This window comes from Dendrobates tinctorius, unplaced genomic scaffold (assembly GCF_039654945.1).
Source record: "Dendrobates tinctorius isolate UK_male_01 unplaced genomic scaffold, ASM3965494v1 ptg000434l, whole genome shotgun sequence".
Classification (NCBI taxonomy): Eukaryota; Metazoa; Chordata; class Amphibia; order Anura; family Dendrobatidae; genus Dendrobates; species Dendrobates tinctorius.
Window position 1 is genome coordinate 852,637 of NW_027362097.1, and position 21,110 is coordinate 873,746.

Below are 21,110 nucleotides of genomic sequence, written 5' to 3' on the forward strand. Positions count from 1 at the left end.
TGGTGACACAAGGTGTTTATCAGGCGATTTTCTCTCGGAATCCACCTAAAAAAAGGGCCGCAAAAAGTGAACTTAATGCACAGCAATGTCAAAACGGCATTGTTGTGCACAAATTTAGTCTTTTACCATTTCTTTTAACAACTTCACGGTGAGAAAACTGTAAAACCATTAAAAAAAAAAAAAAAGAAGGAATCTGGTCATTTGGTTGGCGGCTTTAATTTGAAGCCCCCCAATATCTGTAATAGTAAAAAAATTGACATAAAAATGACAACAAAACCACCACTGGTGTCGCTTCAGGAAAATAAAAGGCCGGCTTTTTCCGCAAGAGGCTTTGTGGAAGAAAACTCCGGCAGCTCAGTCCTCAGATTAAATAATGGGACAAAAAGATTGGCAGGTACCTCATCCAGTGGCCACATGAGTAGTCCACGGCTGCCGGACCCGAGACCTGTGAACATCCTACTACCGGAGACCTCCCCTGCGCCTCTTGATTAACAACGTCCATTAATCAGAAAAAGTGCCAGGGATGATGCAGGTAGCCCCTCTTCAGAATAAACAGGGCAACAAAACCGTACAAAGCTGCAATACGCACCTGTCTGATATTCTCAATATCTCCACTCTCAGCATACGCATTTAACAGTGCAACGTATGTGCTCCATCGCGGCTCGATCCCAGCGCTCTGCATGATAGACGGGATGTTCTTTGCACTTTCTATGTCACTGTAATACAGCAAAAGGATTGTTATACAAATACTTCCATCAGGCGCCTCGAGGAGCATCTAACCGCAAATCGCATGAGTAGTATGGAAAGTAGTCGTGGTGAAAACACAAAACCTCGGCTTCACCCGTTGTCTACTGGTGGTAATGATGTTCGTGTATCTTACCCCGCTCTAGCATGTCCTTTAATCAGAGAGTTGAAGACATCCTCAGTGATGGGAAAATTCTTGCTTTTCATGAATCCTAAAATTTTGCTGAAAAAAAAAAATAAAAGAGTTTGGTATAATTTCCATGTATAAACACAGCTACACCCACTTTTCATTCTTGTTTTCCCCTCCTTGCCTTCCAAGAGCCATAGAATCATAGAACGTTAGAGTTGCAAGGGACCCTTCTGGGTCATCTGGTCCAACCCCCTGCTCAAAGCAGGATTTAGGACTCACTAAATCATCCCAGACAGACATCTGTCCAGCCTCTGTTTAAAGACTTCCATTGAAGGAGAACTCCCCACTTCTCGTGGCAGCCTGTTCCACTCGTTGATCACTCTGTCAAAAAGTTTTTTCTAATATCTAATCTGTGTCTCTTCCCATTCAGTTTCATCCCATTGCTTCTAGTCTTTCCTTGTGCAAATGAGAATAAAAATGATCCTTCTACAATGTGACAGCCCTTGAGATATTTGTAGACTGCTATTAAGTCTAATCTCAGCCTTCTCTTTTGCAAGCTAAAGATTCCCAAATCCTGTAACCGTTCCTCATAGGACATGGTTTTCAGACCGGTCACCAAACTGGTCGCTCTTCTCTGAACTTGCTCCAGTTTGTTGATGTCTTTGAAATGTGGCGCCCAAAACTGGATACAGTATTCCAGATGAGGTCTGACCAAAGAGGAGTAGAGGGCAATAATGACTTCATGTGATCTAGACTGTATGCTTCTGTTACTACATCCCAGAATTGTATTTGCCTTTTTTGCTGCTGCATCACACTGTTGACTCATTCAGTCTGTGATCTATTAGTATACCCAAGTCTTTTTCACGTGTGCTGTTTCTTAGCCCTATTCCTCCCATGCTGCATATGCATGTATATGTAGTTTGCATTTTTCAATGTTAAAAACCATTCTGCTAAACTGGAGCAGTGGGCAGCAACTATTTTTATCTTTTTGAATCCTCTCTCCCTCTTCTCTAGTATTAGCTATCCCTCCTAGGTTTGTGTCATCAGCAAAATAATCAGTTTACCCTCAATTCCTTCATCTAAATGCTTGATAAAGATGTTGAACAATACAGGGCCCAGGACAAAGCCGTGTGGTACCTCACTTGAGACATTCTTCCAACTGGATGTGCAGCCATTTACGACCACTTTGGATCCGGTCACTAAGCTAGTTATGAATCAACATAACAGTTGCCTTGTCCATTCCATGCTTAGTCATTTTTTCAATAAGGATGGTGTGAGATACTTTGTCAAATGCTTTGGTGAAGTCAAGATATATCTACAGCATTTCCCTGATCCACCCAGTCAGTGATTCTGTCATAGAAGGAAATTAAGTTAGTCTGACAAGACTTATTAGTTACAAACCCATGCTGACTCTGATTTATCACTTCATTCTTATCCAAGTACTGACATACATGTTTTCCTTCTCAATTTCACCACACTTGGGTGGTTTGTTTTTTTTTAAGGCTACATCTTCACTGAGTTTTTGATGCTGCATAATTATTTTTACAAAAATGCAAGTACATCTTAATAGGTGCAGAGATGCTTCAGGAAAGCGGCAACATCAAAACCTCACCAAAATGCTCATCGTGGGAACTTAATTAGAAAAAAAAAAAAAAATTTAAAAATCCCGGAAAAAAAAAAATTGCTATAAAAGCTGTGATTTTTATCATTACCATTTTCAGATCTAGTTTACGTGTGGAGAAGTAACCAAAAAAAAAAAAAGAAAAGATAATATTTTGATATTTTATTCATTTATAAAATGATGCACGATACTAAATGTGCAAAAAAAATTCTCTTTTTTACATCTCGTTATTTACATTTCATAAAAGGTTTTGTAAAACTAATGATCTATGAAGCCCATACACATCCTGAGCTTCGTATGAGTACTAACATGGTGAATCACAATGTGATGATGGCGATACAACGGTCCAGTCTAAACTTTTTTTTATTTTTAAATGATATTTTCAGGTTAAAACACATTCAGCGATGTCCTTTCCACCATGTGGAAAAGTCCCAGACCGCATTTTCTACACACCTTGCACCATCGATGTCACCTTCACTGCAATAAGCTGCAATGAGCCCCTGGTAAGTGCCCTAAAAAGCAAAGAAAAGTCATCATCACGTTGGTTTACAGCAAAGAGATTTGGCCTCTGTAGGATTTTCTGTATTGTGCTTGTTTGTATATTTAGATTTTACTGTATTTGGTGTTACCACTCGACACTTTAACTTTACTCCATTCCTAACAATAGAGTTATAGGAGGCTATTGGGACCGGTCAGAAAACCTGCAGTTGGGCTGGGAGCTGCAGCAAAGTCATGAAAATGCAAAAAAATGCTAAATATTTGCAAAATCTACAGCAATTTTTAATAAAAACCTGCATATGTCCCATGAGAATTTCAATGTGCATTTTGCTAATTTTTCTCCCCCTATTTCGATGCAGTAGAATCTGTAGATAAAGGGGATATCTGGGACTTTATTAAAAAAAAAAAATGTATCTAAGCACTAACAGGCAGGTAATAGGAACTTACTTGCCTGTTCTGTTCGGTGCCGTTCTTCCCCGGCACAGAGCGATCACTGACGGCTCCTGCCAGGGATGCGAAAGCTTCAACTGATGTCAGGTCTACAGAGCAGAGGCTTCTTTTCCGATCCACTCTGTCAACAAGGCGGGACTTCCAAGGTCATTTTTAATGACAGCCGGTTCCCCGCTACCTAACTAGGGGAGCTGGCTGTCAATCAGAATGACCTCAGATGTCCCACGCCATCGTGTTAGCAAAGGGAGCTGAATCTCCGACAGGAGCGGTATGTGACAGCTCTGTCGGGGAAGATCGGCACCTGGAACCAAAGGCAGATAAGTTACAATTTCAGTTGTAATCAAAAATTTACATATCCCGGCAGAATTTTTGCTTTCTTGGCCTTTTTTCAGAGAATATGAATGAAAACACCAAAACTTTTTCTCCACTCATGGTTAGTGGTTGGGTGAAGCCATTTAGTGTCAAACTACTGTGTTTTCTCTTTTTAAAATCATAATGACAACCCAAAACATCCAAATGACTCTGATCAAAAGTTTACATACCCTATATCTTAATACTGTGTATTGCCCCTCTAACATCAATGACAGACTGAAGTCTTTTGTGGTAGTTGTGGATGAGGTGCTTTATTTTCTCACATGGTAAAGCTGCCCAATCTTCTTGGCAAAAAGCCTCCAGTTCCTGTAAATTCCTGGGCTGTCTAGCATGAACTGCGCGCTTGAGATCTCACCAGAATGGCTCAATGATATTGAGGTCAGGAGACTGAGATGGCCACTCCAGAACCTTCACTTTGTTCTGCTGTAGCCAATGACAGGTAAACTTGGCCTTGTGTTTTGGATCGTTGTCATGTTGGAACGTCCAAGTACGTACCACATGCAGCTTCCGGGCTGATGATTGCTAATTTAACTCCAGTATTTGCTGATAACATGATGCATTCATCTTTCCTTCAGCTTTGACCAAGTTTTCTGTGCCTTTGTAGCTCACACATCCCCAAAACATCAGCGATCCACCTCCGTGCTTTACAGTAGGAATGGTGTTCCTTTCATCATAGGCCTTGTTGACCTCTCTCCAAATGTAACATTTATGGCTGTGGTCAAAAAGTTCAATTTTGGTCTCATCACTCCAAATTACCTTAGAATATATGAGGCTTGTCTTTGTGTTGTTTTGCGTATTGTAGGCGAGATACTTTGTGGCATTTGTGCAGTAATGGCTTTCTTCTGGCGACTCGACCATGCAGCCCATTTTTCTTCAAATGTCTCCTTAATGTGCATCTTGAAACAGCCACACCGCTAGTTTTCAGAGAGCCCAGTATTTCAGCTGATGTTATTTGTGGGTTTTTCTTTGTATCCTAAACTATTTTCCTGGCAGTTGTGGACAACATTTTTGTTAATCTACCTGACCGTGGTTTTGTTTTACAGAGCCCGATTGTCCATTTGTTAATCACATTTTGAACGCTGCTGACTGGCATTATCAATTCCTTGGATATCTTTTTGTATCCCTTTTCCGTTTTATACAGTTCAACTACCATTTCCCGTAGATCCGTTGACAATTCTTTTGCTTTCCCCATGACTCACAATTCAGAAACGTCAGAGGCTGGATGAAAGATGCAAGAGTCTGTCTGGATCCCAGAAACTCACTCAGCTTTAATGCACACACACTGATTACAGGCAAACAGGTCACAGGTGAGGATGTTACCTTTAGTAGACATTCAAACCCATTTGTGTCAACCTCTGTGCATGTTGTCAGGCCAAAATCACCAGGGTATGTGAACTTTTGATTAGAGTCATTTGGATGTTTTGGGTTGTCGTTATGATTTAAAAAGAGGAAACACAGTAGTTTGACAATAAACGGCTTCACCCAACCACTAACCATGAGTGGAGAAAAAGTTTTTTCGTTAGAATTCATATTCTCGGAAAAAAGGCAAAAATTCTGCCGGGGTATGGAAACTTTTGAGCACAACTGTACTTGCCTGATCGTGCTTAGGTACTTTTTTTTTTTTATTTTTACCATGTCTCAGATATCCCCCTTTAATTGTCAGCACAATTCACATCAAAATCTGCATGGAGCACAGTCGGATTTTGCTACGGAGTTGTCATGGATTTGCATGGGGAATTCTGGACTTAGACTATGTTCTGAATACAAGTCTTTCAAGCTTAAACAACTTCAAGAAACACTTTTTTTTTTCTAAGGTATGTGCACACGGCATCTTTTTCAATCCGCCTGAGAAGGACTGCAAAGCGCCCCATAAGATGAACATAATGCCCAGCGATGTCATTTCTTATACCACTTTTTGAAGTCTCTACAAGATGTCACATGCTCATTCTTCACATGCAAGAACGACAGCCGTACCTCGACTGCCGGTGTTTCCCTGAACCAACTCGAAAAGACGTCATGTGCACATAGCCAATAAAGGTTTTGGCAAAGTTTTTTTCTGGTTAGTTTGTATATTTTCTTTGCAGCCTTTTGATTGGACAGCACTTAGTATGTAGTATGTTCCATCAGGATTTCCTTCAAAGAAGTGACATGCCGTTTCTTTTTTTCCCCACCAGGTGTTTTTGAAGACCTCTTCCGGGAAAAAAAAAATTGAAGAAAAGGAGATTTTTGTGTACTCACCGTAAAATCGCTTTCTCTTAGCCTCTAATTGGGGGACACAGAACCATGGGTGTTATGCTGCTGTCCACTAGGAGGCGACACTATGCATAATCTGAAAAAGATTAACTTTGGCTCCTCCTCTGCAGTATACACCCCTGGACGGCATCAGCCTTCTCCAGTTTTGTGCAAAAGCATTAGGAGGAATGTATCAATAACAACATAACCATGCCTGGAAGAAGGCCTCTATGTATGAGCTCAAAGAACAATATGAGAACTCAACCGTAACAACGGCCCGTAAGAGCAACAGGGTGGGAGCTGTGTCCCCCAATTAGAGGCTAAGAGAAAGATTTTACGGTGAGTACACAAAAATCTCCTTTACTCTGTCGCCTCATTGGGGGACACAGAACCATAGGACGTCCCAAAGCAGTCCCTGGGTGGGAAGCAATGGACGAATATTGTGCTGACAGGTCCATAAACTTGGGGCACTGCCGCCTGCAGAACCCGTCTACCCAGGCTCGCGTCCGCTGAGGACTGGGTATGAACTTTGTAGTGATTTGTAAACGTGTGTAGGCTACTCCAAGTGGCCGCCTTACACACTTGTTGTGCCGAAGCCTGGTGCCGAATGGCCCAGGAGGCCCCTACCGCCCACGTAGAATGTGCCGTGATACCGTCCGGAAGGGGAGAGTTGTTAAGGCTGTAAGCCTCTTGTATGGTGGACCTGATCCACCTGGCAAGGGTAGCTTTGGAAGCCGGCAGACCCTTGCGAACGCCTTCCGGAAGAAGGAAAATGGAATCAGACTTCCGGAAGGGTGCAAGTCCTAGACACGTATATACGCAATGCCCTGACGAGGTCAAGCGTATGCAGAGCATTCTCCACTATATGAACCGGAACCGGGCAAAGGGATGGCAGTGAAATTTCCTCATTGAGGTGGAAGTTGGACACAACCTTCGGAAGGATGGAACCGTACGGAGAACCACCTTGTCCTGGTGAAAGGCCAGGAAGGGCCGTCTGCAGGAGAGTGCCGACAGTTCAGACACCCTGCGTAGCGAGGTGATTGCCACCAGAAAGACCACCTTCTGTGATAGAAGGCGGAGTGGGATTTCTTTAAGGGGTTTGAAAGGTGGTGCCTGCAATGCTGTCAGGACCAGGTTGAAGTCCCACATCTCCAGTGGATGTCTGTAGGGGGGAAACAATCGGGAGACCCCTTGGAGAAAAGTCCTCACTTGCGGCTTGTTAGCAATGCGTCTCTGGAAAAGCACTGAGAGCGCTGATACCTGGCTCTTAAGCGAGCCCAGGGATAGCCTGGCGTCCAGGCCCGATTGAAGAAAACCAAGAACTTTTGGGAGGGAATAAGGGAGTGGGATCTGGCCGTGGGATTCTCACCAAGTAAAGAAAGCTCTCCAGGTACGGTAATAGATCTTGGCGGATGGCTGGCTTCCGTGCCCTGATCATGGTTCTAATGACATCCGGTGAGAGCCCTGCCTGGGTTAGAACCCAGGTCTCAAGGGCCACGCCGTCAAATTGAGGGCCCCTGAGTTCTGGTGGAAGAACGGGCCTTGTGACAGAAGATCGGGATGGTCGGGGAGACGCCAGGGGGCGTCTGCTGTAAGTTGTACGACGTCGGCGTACCATGTACGTCTGGGTCAGTCTGGCGCGATCAGGATGGTTGGAACTCCCTCTCGTTTGATCTTCCTCACGACTCTGGATATTAGGGGAAGAGGTGGAAAAATGTACAGAAGCTGGAACTGAGTCCAGTCCTGAACCAGGGCATCTGCTCCGAGCGACCGCGGATCGCGTGTCCTGGCCATTAATAGCTTAGTTACTCACCAATAACGGTGTTTCTCGGAACCCATGACAGCACCACGGAGAGAGGGGATCCACCCATCAAGGACAGGAACCTACAGATAAAAAGGCGGCACCTCTCCTCCGCCCCTAGTTGGTTACAGAGCATCAGAGGGTCTCCCGGTTAGTTAACAACAAAAGTATACATAACGTTATAATATTGCATATTATGGAGAAGCCCCGTGTCTAACAAAAAACATTCTACACACATTAAACCGTGCTCACCGCATACGTGAAAGGGGGGGGGGGGGATAAGCAGGTGCTGTCATGGGTTCCGAGAAACACCGTTATCGGTGAGTAACTAAGCTATTCTCTCTCACCCATGACAGCACCACGGAGAGAATTTCAGAGATTGGTAGCTTAGGGAGGGACCACCGCCTGAAGGACCCTTCGCCCGAAGGTCAGGTCAGACGTAAAGGCTAGATCTAGGCGATAGTGCTTGAAAAAGGTAGAAGGTGTTGACCAGGTGGCCGCCTTACAGATCTGCTCTATTGATACCTCTGATCTTTCTGCCCATGAATCATAGAATCGTAGAGTTGGAAGGGACCTCCTGGGCCATCTGGTCCAACCCCCTGCTCAACGCAGGATTCGCTAAACCATCCCAGTTAGATGTCTGTCCAGCCTCTGTTTGAAGACTTCCATTGAAGGAGAACTCACCACTTCTCGTGGCAGCCTGTTCCACTCATTGATCACTCTAACTGTCAAAAAGTTTTTTCTAATATCTAATCTGTGTCTCCTCCCATTCAGCTTCATCCCATTGCTTCTAGTCTTTCCTTGTGCAAATGAGAATAAAGTTGATCCTTCTACAATGTGACAGCCCTTTAGATATTTGTAGACAGCTATTAAGTCTCCTCTCAGTCTTCTCTTTTGCAAACTAAACATTCCCAAATCCTGCAACCTTTCCTCATAAGACAGGGTTTGCAGACCGGTCACCATTCTGGTCGCTCTTTTCTGAACTTGCTCCAGTTTGTTGATGTCTTTTTTAAAATGTGGTGCCCAAAATTGGACACAATATTCCAGATGAGGTCTGACCAAAGAGGAGTAGAGGGAAATAATTACTTCACGTGATCTAGACTGTATGCTTCTGTTAATACATCCTAGAATTGCATTTGCCTTTTTTGCTGCTGCATCACACTGTTGACTCATATTCAGTCTGTGATCTATTAGTATACCCAAGTCTTTTTCACATGTGCTGTCACTTAGCCCTATTCCTCCCATTCTATATATGCTTTTTTCATTTTTATTGCCCAGATGTAGTACTTTGCATTTCTCCCTGTTAAAAACCATTCTGTTAGTTGCTGCCCACTTCTCCAGTTTATTTAAATCTTTTTGAATCCTCTCTCTCTCTCTTCTCTAGTATTAGCTATCCCTCCTAGCTTTGTGTCATCAGCAAATTTAATCAGTTTACCCTCAATTCCTTCATCTAAATCGTTGATAAAGATGTTGAACAATACAGGGCCCAGGACAGAGCCCTGTGGTACCCCACTTGAGACATTCTTCCAACTGGATGTGCAGCCATTTACGACCACTCTTTGGGTCCGATCACTAAGCCAGTTATGAATCCACCTAACAGTTGCCTTGAAAATTCCATACTTAGTCATTTTTTCAATAAGGATTGTATGAGAGACTTTGTCAAATGCTTTGCTGAAGTCAAGATATACTATATCTACAGCATTTCCTTGATCCACCCAATCAGTAATACCATCATAGAAGGAAATTAAATTAGTCTGACATGACTTATTAGTTTCAAACCCATGCTGACTCTGTTTAATCACTTCATTCTTATCCAGGTATTGACATACATGTTGTTTAATAATTTGTTCAAAGATCTTTCCTGGTATAGAAGTCAGACTCACCGGCCTATAGTTGCCTGGGTCCACCTTCTTCCCCTTTTTGAAGATAGGAACAACATTTGCTCTTCTCCAGTCTTCTGGCACTTCTCCTGTTCTCCAAGAATTTTCAAAGATTATGGAGAGGGGTTCAAAAATTTCTTCTGCCATCTCCTTCAGTACTCTGGGGTGTAATTCATCTGGACCTGGAGACTTGAATTCATTTAGGTTAGCTAAGTGTTTCCTCACTATCTTTCTGTTTATAGATATCCTGGATTCTTCTATTCCCTTAATAGGACAGTGAATAACAGTTGATGTTACATTTCCTTTCTGAGAGAAAACAGATGCAAAATAGGAATTTAAAAGTTCAGCCTTCTCAACATCCTGTCTTACCATTTCATCATTTTAATCCTGTAAAAATCCTATAGCATCTTTGACTTTTCTTTTACTTTTGACATATCCCCAAAATCCTTTATTATTGCTTTTGACATCTCTTGCAAGCCTCAATTCATTTTCAGCTTTAGCTAATCTGATTTGTGCCCTGCAGGTTCTGCAGACAGCATTATATTCTTCTTTAGATATGCCTCCCTCTTTCCATTTTATAAACATTTTTTTCTTCCTTTTTAGCATGTGCTTAAGTTCTGTGTTCATCCATCCTGGTTTCCTTAAATGCTTCCTATTCTTCCCTCTTTTCGGAATTGTTAACAACTGTGCTTTGAGAATTTCATTTTTCAAGATTTCCCATCCTTCCTGGACATTTTTGTCTTTAAGGATATCCAGCCATTGGATCCCTCCAATTCTCTTTCTGAATCCCTTAAAATCTGCCTTTCTGAAATCTAACCTTGACGTCTGAGTCTTCACAGGTCTTCCGCCTCTAGTTATCCAAAATTCTAAAATAGCATGGTCGCTACCTCCTAGGGTCCCAGCCACTTTTACCTCCTCAACCATTTCCTCCCTGTTTATAAGGATTAGATCCAAGGTACCAGTTCCCCTTGTTTTCTCCTTTACCTTTTGGAAGATAAAGTTGTCAGCAAGAGAGGTTAAGAATTTCCTTGACCTGTTAGTTTTGCCTGAGAGAGATTACCAACAAATGTCTGGATAGTTGAAATCTCCCATGACAACTGTGTCATATTTTTTGGAGAACTTGGCCATTTGATGCATAAAGAGTTCATCCATATCTTCAGCTTGCACAGGCGGCCTGTAGTAAATGCCTACAATGGTGTCCTTTCCATTGTTCTGTCCTTGTATTCTTACCCAAACAGTTTCCACAAAACTCCCAGTCTCTGAAGCTTCAATCTCTGTGCAGATATACGCATTTCTAACATACAATGCGACACCCCCTCCTCGTTTATCAAGTCTGTTTCTTGCAAATAAGTTGTATCCTTCTAGTCTTGTATTCCAATCATGTGTATTGTCCCACCAAGTTTCAGTGATTCCAATGACATCATATTTCTTTTCCTGTGTTAGTAGTTCCAATTCTCCTTGTTTGTTGCCCATGCTTTGTGCATTAGTATAGAAACATTTTAGTTTGTGATTGGTTTCTCTTTCTCCAATATTTTTATTAATTAGATTCTTTCGTCTTTGTTCTTCCTTTCCACTTCTAATAGCAGAGTTCTCAATAGCATTTGTCAGGTGTATGGCTTTTTCTGGTCTTTTGCTTCCCTTCCCATGTTGTTCTAGTTTAAAGCTCTCCTTACAAGTGTAGCAAGGCGACTTTGCTCTTGAGGTCGCCATTGCTCTTGTAGAGTGGGCTTTTAAACCTTCCGGGATGGTATTCCCACTGGATGAGTACGCCAGGGCAATTGCATCCCTTATCCACCTTGCTAAGGTACTCTTGGATGCCTTGAGACCCTTCCTTCCTACATCCCTTGGTGACCTCTAGGTACTGAACTAGGCACCTCTTCACATCTAGAGTGTGAAATTTTTCCTCTCCCCTATTCCTAGGGTTTGGGTAGAAGGAAGGAAGGACTACCTCTTGTGACCTATGAAAGTGTGTTGACACCTTAGGTAGGTATGCTGGGTCAGGTCTTAATATGACTCTATCGTCCAGGATTTTAGTGAATGGGGGTATCGCTGACAAGGCTTGAATGTCACTCACTCTGCGAGCGGATGTTAGGGCCACTAATAGTATCGTTTTTAATAAGGTTTTCAGGGGAGCTGACTGAATGGGCTCGAATGGGGGTCCTGTTAGGGCAGACAATACTAGGTTTAGATCCCATGATGGTATCTTCTGGGTGGTTATTGGTCTAGACCTGGCTGCGGCCCTCATAAATCGTGTTACCCAAGGGTCGCCTGCCACATTCTGATTATAAAGGGCGCCTAGAGCCGCTACCTGTACCTTCAGTGTATTAGTCGCCAGCCCCTGTTCTAACCCCTTTTGCAGGAATTCAAGGATTTTATCAATTTGTATTCTATCCTGAACCCTTGCCCCAGAGCTGGATAGAAATTTCCTCCAAGTTCTACCATAGGCCCTGGTTGTGATCGGTTTCCTACTTTTTTGTAGCGTGGAAACCAGATTTTCAGAGAACCCTTTCCCCCTCAGCAGTGTCCTTTCAAATTCCATGCTGTTAAATGGAGGTTCACTGCTCGAGGGTGTAGCACGGGACCTTGAGACAGAAGGTCGGGGAGATATAGTAGAACCCAGGGGTCGGTTACTGACAACATTCTCAGCCATGAAAACCAAGTTCTTTTTGGCCAAAAGGGGGCTATCAATATCATTTGTGCCCTGTCTTCTCTGACTTTCCTTATTACTGCCGGGATGAGAATGGGCGGCGGAAAGGCATACATTAGGCCCTGTGTCCACGGAAGCATAAATGCATCCAGGGTCCGGGGATTCCCCCTGGGGTCTAGGGAACAAAATGCTTCCACTTTTTTGCTTTTGTGGTCGGCAAACAAATCTATGTCCGGGGTCCCCCACATTTTTACGATCTTCCGAAAAATGGACTGTTTTAGAACCCACTCCCCTTGATGTAGCTGGGTGCGACTTAGAAAGTCTGCTGTCTGGTTCTCTGCTCCCCGTATGTGTAGTGCCGATAGGGATAGTAGGTTGTCTTCGGCTAGCGTGAATATTTCGGGGGATGTGTTCATTAGTGTTCTGGACTTGGTTCCCCCCTGGTGATTTATGTAGGCCACCGTCACTCGACTGTCCGAGAATATGCGGACATGATGGCCTCTTAATACTGGTAAAAAGTGTTTTAGGGCGTAGCCTACTGCCAGCAGTTCTTTTTGGTTTGAGGAGGCTTTTAGTTCCTGACCTCCCCATTCCCCCTGAGCCACCCTGTTGCTCATGTGTGCTCCCCATCCGACGGGACTGGCATCTGTGGTGATTATGTGTGTGATTTTTTATCACCCAGGGAATCCCTTTGGACAGGTTGTCTCTGTTCCCCCACCAAGCTAGGGAACGAATAGTTTCTGAGTTTAGTGTATCATAGCCTTCCAAGTGACCTCCTGATACCGACTGGTTGCTCAACACATCCCATTGGAGATCTCTCGTGTGTATCTGCGCCCACTGGACCGCAGGCAAGCATGCGGAGAGGGACCCTAACAGAGACATTGCTTTTCTTAGTGTCATGGAAGGGTTCTGCGTTGCTCTTGCTACCGTATGAACGATCCTCTCCTTTTTCTGGTCTGGCAGGTAACACTCCTGGGTGTTTGAATTTAGTGTCAGGCCTAGGAACTCCTGGACTTTCCTGGGCTTCAGCCTTGATTTTTTTAGGTTTAGGAGCCATCCGAGGTTTTTTAGAGTGCCCATCACTCTGTCCCTCTGTTCCCTGCATCTTTGGGCTGAGTTGCTCGCTATTAAAAAGTCGTCCAGATATGGGACTATTAGAACATCTTGTTCTCTTAGGTGACCCATCATCTCTGCCACTAGTTTCGTGAAGACTCGCGGGGCTACCGAGATCCCAAATGGCAGGACCCTGTACTGGAATTCCCTTATTTCTCCTGCTATAGAGACCGCCAGTCTGAGATATTGTCTGGAGTCTTTGTGGATGGGGACATGATAGTAGGCATCGCTGAGGTCTAATACCACCATAAAGCAATGTGGAAAGAGAATTTTGATGGTCGACTTGATGGACTCCATTTTGAATTTTTCGTTTTTGACGTAATCGTTCAGTCTTTTTAAATTTATAATTGTCCGGAAGGCACCGTCCGGTTTGGTTATTAGGAAGAGAGGCGAGTAGAATCCTCTGCCTTTATCCCGCGTGGGAACCTCCTGGAGGGCCTTTTGTTCAACAGGCTTAGGACCTCTTTTTCGAGGGCTTCTTGCTCCGGTAAGCTGCTGCCGCTGCTTTTAGTTCCACGGGTCACCCGTCAAGGACAGGAACCCAACTGGGGGCGGAGGAGAGGTGCCGCCTTTTTATTTGTAGGTTCCTGTCCTTGATAGGCGGACCCCCTCTCTCCGTGGTGCTGTTATGGGTGAGAGAGAAATTGGGGACCTTTGCATTGAGATGGGATGCCATTAGGTCCACGTCAGGGGTCCCCCAGCGATGGCAGATCTGGCGAAAAATTTTGGGATGGAGAGACCACTCCCCAGTCCATTCCTTGCCTGCTGAGGAAGTCGGCTTCCCAGTTGTCCACATCCGGGATGTGGACCGAAGAGAGTACCGACCTCGTGTCTTCCGCCCAGTGGAGGATATGTGCCACTTCTCTCATCGCCTGGGTACTGCGGGTCCCGCCTTGGTGATTCACATATGCCACTGCCGTGGCATTGTCCGACTGTACTCTGATATGAGAGGCTGCGAGTAATTGACGAAAAACTCTCAATGCCAGGAGAATGGCCCGAATTTCCAGGATGTTGATGGGCATATTCGCTTCCACTGGTGACCACTTGCCCTGTGCTTTGTGATGTAGGTGCACAGCACCCCAACCAGTCAGGCTCGAGTCGGTGGTCAGGACCTTCCATTGACCTGAGAGAAAGGATTTTCCCGCTGCAAGTGAGGTTGGCTTGAGCCACCAGAGTAGGGACCTCCTGGTTGCCGATGTGAGCCGGAACTCCCTGTCGAGGGAGAAAGGATTCCTGTCCCATGACTTGAGGATGGCTAGTTGAAGAGGCCTGAGGAGAAACTGGGCAAATGGTACCGCCTCCATTGCTACTGCCATCCTGCCGAGTACTCTCATGGCAAACCGGAGAGATCGGGGGGATTGCGGAGGAGTATGCGGACTGCTAGATGGAGAGCCAGTGCCTTGTCCCTGGGAAGGAGCACCAGACCTCTGGAGGTGTCGAATAACATCCCCAGGAAGGTCAGAGACTGACTCGGGGTAGTTGAAGACTTTTGTAAGTTGACTAACCAGCCCAGGCAACTCAGTGTCGATAGTGATTGAGACGCTGACCTCGCAATCCTTGAAGGTGGAAGCCTTGATGAGAAGGTCGTCCAGGTATGGAACGACTACTATGCCTCTGGAGTGTAGAAAGTCCATGGTGGCTGCCATGATCTTGGTAAACGTTCTGGGAGCCGTGGCGAGTCTGAACGGGAGAGCCACGAACTGGTAGTGGTCCTGGTTGATTGCGAATCTGAGAAATCTCTGATGGGCGGGAGCAATCGGTATATGTAGGTATGCGTCTTGTATGTCTATGGAGGCGAGATACTCTCCCTTCTCCATGGACACAATGATAGACCGAAGGGATTCCATGCGAAAATGACGAACCAGAACATAGGTCTAGTATGGGCCGAACGCTGCCTCCCTTCTTGGGGACTACAAACAGACTGGAGTAGAACCCTCGGAAGCGCTCTTCTGCAGGAACCGGTACTATGACTCCTACCTGAAGGAGGGAGGAACCGGCTTGATGGAAGGCACAAGCCTTGTCTGGCGGTTTTGGGGGGACAGAGAGGAAGAACCTGTTCGGTGGGCTGGAAGTGAACTCGATCTTGTATCCGGAAGACACTATTTCCTTGACCCACCTGTCTTCTGTAATAGGCAGCCAGACCTGCTGAAAGAGTAGCTGTCTTCCGCCTACGGGTGGGTGTCTTCCGGAATTCGTGAGTCATGAAGAGGAGAAAGTCTGAGGTTTCCCTCCTTTGGGCTTTGCCTGGCCTGCTTTCAACTGCCAGGTCCTGTCCGACCTCTGCGCCGCCCGTGGGTTGTCTCTGCGCGGAGAGCGGTTACGATTTTGTGCTGGGCGCAAGACGGACCAGCCTGAAGAATTCCGAAAGGATCGGAATCGAGTTTGGTTATGCCTTTTGAACGTGCGTTTAGGTTTTAGTTGAGGGAGAGAGGTACTCTTACCCCGGGTGGCACTGGATATCATTGTGTCCAACTTTTCACCGAAAAGCCGCCCACTGAGGTACGGGAGATGCGTGAGGTACTTCTTTGAGGCCACGTCCACTTTCCATTCCCGCAGCCAGAGGATACGCCGGATTGTGATGGCGTTTTATGCTATTCCCGCTATACCTCTTGCGGAATCCAGAGCTGCATGAAGCATGTAATCTGCTACCACCGCTATTTGCACCGCCTGGTCCGACAGCTCAGGATTTGAGGCTTGGAGGTCAGCCTGCAATTTTTTGGCCCAAGCTATAATGGCTTTGGCCGCCCAGATGGAAGCGAACGCGGGAGCCAGAGAGGCCCCTGCCGCTTCGAAGATTGAACGAGCCATGCGTTCTACCTGCCGGTCTGCTGCGTCCCTGAGGGTTGAGCTATCTGGCAGTGAGCGTAGGGTCTGTGCTGCTAGCCTAGAGACTGGGGGGTCCACTTCGGGTGGATCTGTCCACTCCTTGGTGTCCTTCTGTGGAAAGGGGTACCTTGCTTCCAGATATTTGCGATCGGCGAATTTCTTCTCAGGCTGCGAAAACTGCTTAGTAATAACGCCTGAAATTCCGAATGATTAGAGAATACCTTAGGTGGTTTTAGAACACTTTCAAAACAAATTTTGTGTTCTGGGGCTTCCGGGGGTGGATCAGAAATGTCCAGCACCCGATGGATGGAAGAAATTACGTCCTCAACTAGCGCCGTTTTGCTCGGGCGGACAGGGGCCAGAGACTTCTCCGTTTCGTTGTCTGAGTCGGAGTCACAGATGCCTTCCAATTCCTGTGTGTCGCTAAGGCATTCCCTGGTGGGCGAACTGGGACAGAGGTCTTCTGTGGTCGGGGATCGCTGTGGGGATCTGCGTTGTCTGTCTCTGTTAGGGGACGGTCTAGGTGACCTGGTACCACGGTGTCTCTCCCTGGAGGATGATGACCGTGTGCTATGGGATGACGCGGATGAACGCGACCTGTGGGTCCGCTTACGTCTGTGAGTGTCGGAAACGGCATGTTCCTGACATGAGCTGTCCCTTTGCTGGGTAACGTTCATAGCCGAGGCATGACACTGCAGAGCCTGGAGTAGTGTGGAGGTTAGGTTATCTATGACTGTGTCATAGACTGCGACATCTGAGTAGCCCATTCCGGCATGGTAGCCGACGCTGAAGCAATGGTAGGGTCTTCTTGGGGCTCTGACCCAGTATTTTGGATACAATCCCTGCAGTGCGGGTACGTGCTGCCACTGGGGAGAGTGGTTTTGCAGGCTGTGCAGAAAGCATAAAAGCAGTCCTGCCTGGTTCTCTTCCTTGAGCCCGGCATAGTGCACAGAGGCTGGCTAGTAGAGGACCCTACAGGGGTGGCTACGCAGAGGAAAACTATAGGAAAGCCTTATAGGTAATATGGATTCACAGCCGAGTAAAGAGAACCCGGCTGTGATCTTACCCCACCAGTGTGCCCCTAGGTCCAGGGCCAACAATTCACAGTCCTGTGCCCCCCGGAGACTGCTGACGTTGCTGCTGATGTCACAGACGGCGTCTGCTGCAGCGTAGATGGCCGCCGAGAAGACGAGGAGGAAGAAGAAGGGGGCGGAGAACTGATAAAAAGCACGCAGGGCTATGTAAAAACGTGCCCTTTCTGCCTCGATCTGCCCCTTCTATGAAACTGTAGAGTGTCAAATTTGTCATCCGGGGGGGGGCGGGGAGGAGGCGGCGGCTTCAGCTAGGCCGAAGCCGCGGTCTAAATTAGAAGCCTGATGCCCAGAAGGGCTCCAGGCCGGCACAGATGTCCGGGAGGGGGTCGGATCTGAAACAGACCCCTCCGGATTGAGAGGCAGGATAGTGGTGGGGCTAGCAGCGGTAACGGGGCCATGTGTGGGGTCCCCCTAAGGCGCTATGGAGATGATACTGCCGCAGAGACAGGGGCGCAGGGAGCCCTGTCTCTGTATGTGCCATGTCTGCCTGCACTCTCCCCCGGCCCCAACAGGAGCCCGCAGCAGGGCTGGGGTCCCTGGCTGTTTAAGCTGCAGAATGCTGCCATGTACTGACCCTACCTGAGGCGTCTCAACCTAATGCCCCCACAGGGGGATTAGGGAGGGTGCGTCTGTCACCATCAGGTGTCTTCATCCTTGCCTCGACCTCAACCCAGACCCCAAAGGGATTGGGGAAGGAGCGGGGGGTCTCGACTTCAAACCAGTACCCGAGGGACTGGAGAAGGAGCGACATGGGGAATAGCCATCTCAACTTCAACCGGGCACCCCGTAATAGGGGGCCGAGGAAGGAGCCATGTCGGGAGTCTCTCTGGAGACCCACTTTTCTTCATCTGTAATCCGTCGGAAAAGAAAAAAAGAAATAAAATATTTAGGTGTGCCTCCTTGAGACACTAAGCAAAAACTGGAGAAGGCTGACACAGTCCAGGAGTGTATACTGCAGAGGAGGAGCCATAGTTAATCTTTTTCAGATTATGCATAGTGTCGCCTCCTAGTGAACAGCAGTATAACACCCATGGTTCGGTGTCCCCCAATGAGGCGACAGAGTAAAACTTTCTTGGGCTATGTGCACATGAAAGTCTTTTTGCTGAGTTTTTGGAGAAGAACGTTTGAGATTTGGAGGTGGATTTGCAGAGTTTCCGCTCAGTTTGTGCTCTAAAAACTCCAGCACGTAGCCTTACATGAACAACAAATTGGATTTCACATAAAAATCACTAATAAAAGATTCTAAGTGGGTTCTGAAGAGTATTGTGGAGCAGATACCCCTCCGAAAAGTTCAGTGTGTGTATAGCCTGATGGTGGAAGTCAGATGATGCAAACAGGAAACCAGCAGAAGTCTGAATGTAGATAGGGTTATTAAGCAACTCAAAATTAGGACACAAATCTGTCAAATATATTTGCAGCAAAAATTATAATCTTTCCATAAGGAATGACCTGTTGTAAAAACTCAAATCCAGCTATCCCCCTCCACATTACAGCACTTAACCCACCTGGTCAGGCTCCACATTAGCAGCTTCCATATTGGCAAGGAATTCAGTGGGTGAGAACACGTGTTCATTCTGTATGTAGACATCCAGCAGAGTGTTGTAATGGGTAACGTTATACTCTACTCCTAAAAAAAACAAAAAAAAACAAACAAAGTATTACTCTCACCCAATTAACGGCTTTGTGTCATGAAAAGTGAAGATAGGGGGATGCACTTTGCTTATTAAGAGTTAAACCAGAAATTGGAAATGGGGTCAGTTACTAAAATCGCCCCCAGACTGTACATTTGTGCCCTCTCGCCTCTTGTCAATGGGAAATATGGATTTTCCTAAAGACAGAAAGGTATCCCGTATACATCAGATAGGGGATAATTAACTGGTCATTGGGGGGGTCCGATTGCATGGGAACCAAACTCTGCAAAGGCCTGTCTCAAATGGGAAGGACTCGATATCCCCTCCATTCACTCTCTAGGGCAGGGTTTCCCAACTCCAGTCCTCAAGGCACACCAACAGATCATGTTTTCAGGATTTCCTTTGTATTGCACAGGTGAAGCAATTATCACCTGAGCAATACTAAGGAAATCCTGAAAACATGATCTGTTGGTGTGCCTTGAGGACTGGAGTTGGGAAACCCTGCTCTAGGGAACTAACGGATATAGTCAAGTATTGTACTTAGCTTTCTCTGTCAATCTAAGAGGTCTTTTCTTATGGAAATAATTTATGGACTTCCATGCCCTGCTTGACAAAATACAGAATCCCACTCACGGTGAAAGATTAATCATTTATTCCCAACGCGTTCCGAAGTAAGGACTACTTCTTCCTCAGGGGATGACATTGTTTGTCATCCCCTGAGGAAGAAGTAGTCCTTACTTCGAAACGCGTTGGGAATAAATGATTAATCTTTCACCGTGAGTGGGATTCTGTATTTTGTCAAGCAGGGCATGGAAGTCCATAAATTATTTCCATAAGAATTGATGCATCAGCGGTCACTCGGTTTGACCTTAGGACGTGCAGCAGCTGACCACGAATCCTATGTGCTTGATCTTTCCTACAAATAGGTGAGTGAATTTCTTTTAATCTTTTAATATTAACTCGGATAAGACCCTATTGCGCTTTTCTGTTCCTTTAGTATATTGCAATCTAAGAGGTCTAACATTGCAAACTTTGTCCCCTAATAAGAACAGTGAACTCTGCAGAGCCATGTTCTAAGGATCCCTGGGGGTCCCACTGATCAGTAAGTAATCCCTTAACCTCTTGGTAGAGGGCGACTCACTATCTTGGGAAGAACTCTTTACTGGGAGCTCAGCCAAGCCATGAAAGGCGAGGTCTAAGGGTACCGTTACACTTAGCGATGCACCAGCGATCCCGACAACAATTTGACGCGGTCAGGATCGCTGGTACATCGCTAAGTGGTCGCTAGTGAGCTGCCAAACAGGCAGATCTCACCAGCGACTTAGCAGCGGTCGCTACTTACCTGTCAGACGAGGCGATGAAGACGTCCTCCCGCCCGCGTCCACGCGTCGCCCGTCGCCACAGCAGGAAGCTGACGACGAGAAATGGTCCAGGCCGTTCTCGCGCGATCAGTGATCATCGCAGGGGAGTCGGTCGGAGGTAAGTATCACATGTAGCGATATCGCTAGCAATATCGCTGCTGCGTCACAAAACCAGTGACGTTACAGCGATAATGCTATGTGTAACGGGCCCTTAATGAAAACCGACCCTGTCCTATTAAGACACGTGAACCTCATAGGATGGTTTGAAAATAGAAAATAGAGGGCACTCCAGAATGTACTAGGGGATCCGTGACAACACACAATAACACGAAGCATGAAAAAAGAAGATGCCGTGTGTATAGTAGTCACAATCACCCATACCAATAAACAATGACAAAATAATTACTAATATGAATTTTATTAGAAAAACACACACTAATTGGACAGACTAAAGGTAAAAACAATTAAAAAAAAGCCTAGAAGAGGCCCACATGAAGCCACAGAAGGTCCATATAAGGACCCACATATTCCCAATTGCACCAAGCTGGCAAATATAAATGACGTACAAATATATATGTGACAGAGCCTGATTTAAATATTCAACATGAGAAATGTAGAAATATTGTCAACATGGAATAGACAATTTACTAAGTTCCAATATGGACAGAGGACAATCAGCCTAGATAACAAATACAGTAACCAACATACAC

The 21,110-nt window shown here is 45.9% G+C and overlaps 1 protein-coding gene across 1 annotated transcript in view; it reads right to left on the bottom strand.

Moving 5' to 3' along the window:
- LRPPRC (leucine rich pentatricopeptide repeat containing) overlaps positions 1-21,110 on the bottom strand; it is a 213,246-nt gene that overhangs the window by 184,182 nt on the left and 7,954 nt on the right. Inside the window, exons 4-7 of the mRNA XM_073564219.1 lie at positions 18,914-19,035; positions 2,949-3,007; positions 881-967; positions 590-716 (exon numbers count right to left, since the gene is read on the bottom strand). Of these exons, the coding sequence (XP_073420320.1) occupies positions 590-716; positions 881-967; positions 2,949-3,007; positions 18,914-19,035 (395 nt within the window). The remainder of the gene's footprint in view (positions 1-589; positions 717-880; positions 968-2,948; positions 3,008-18,913; positions 19,036-21,110) is intronic.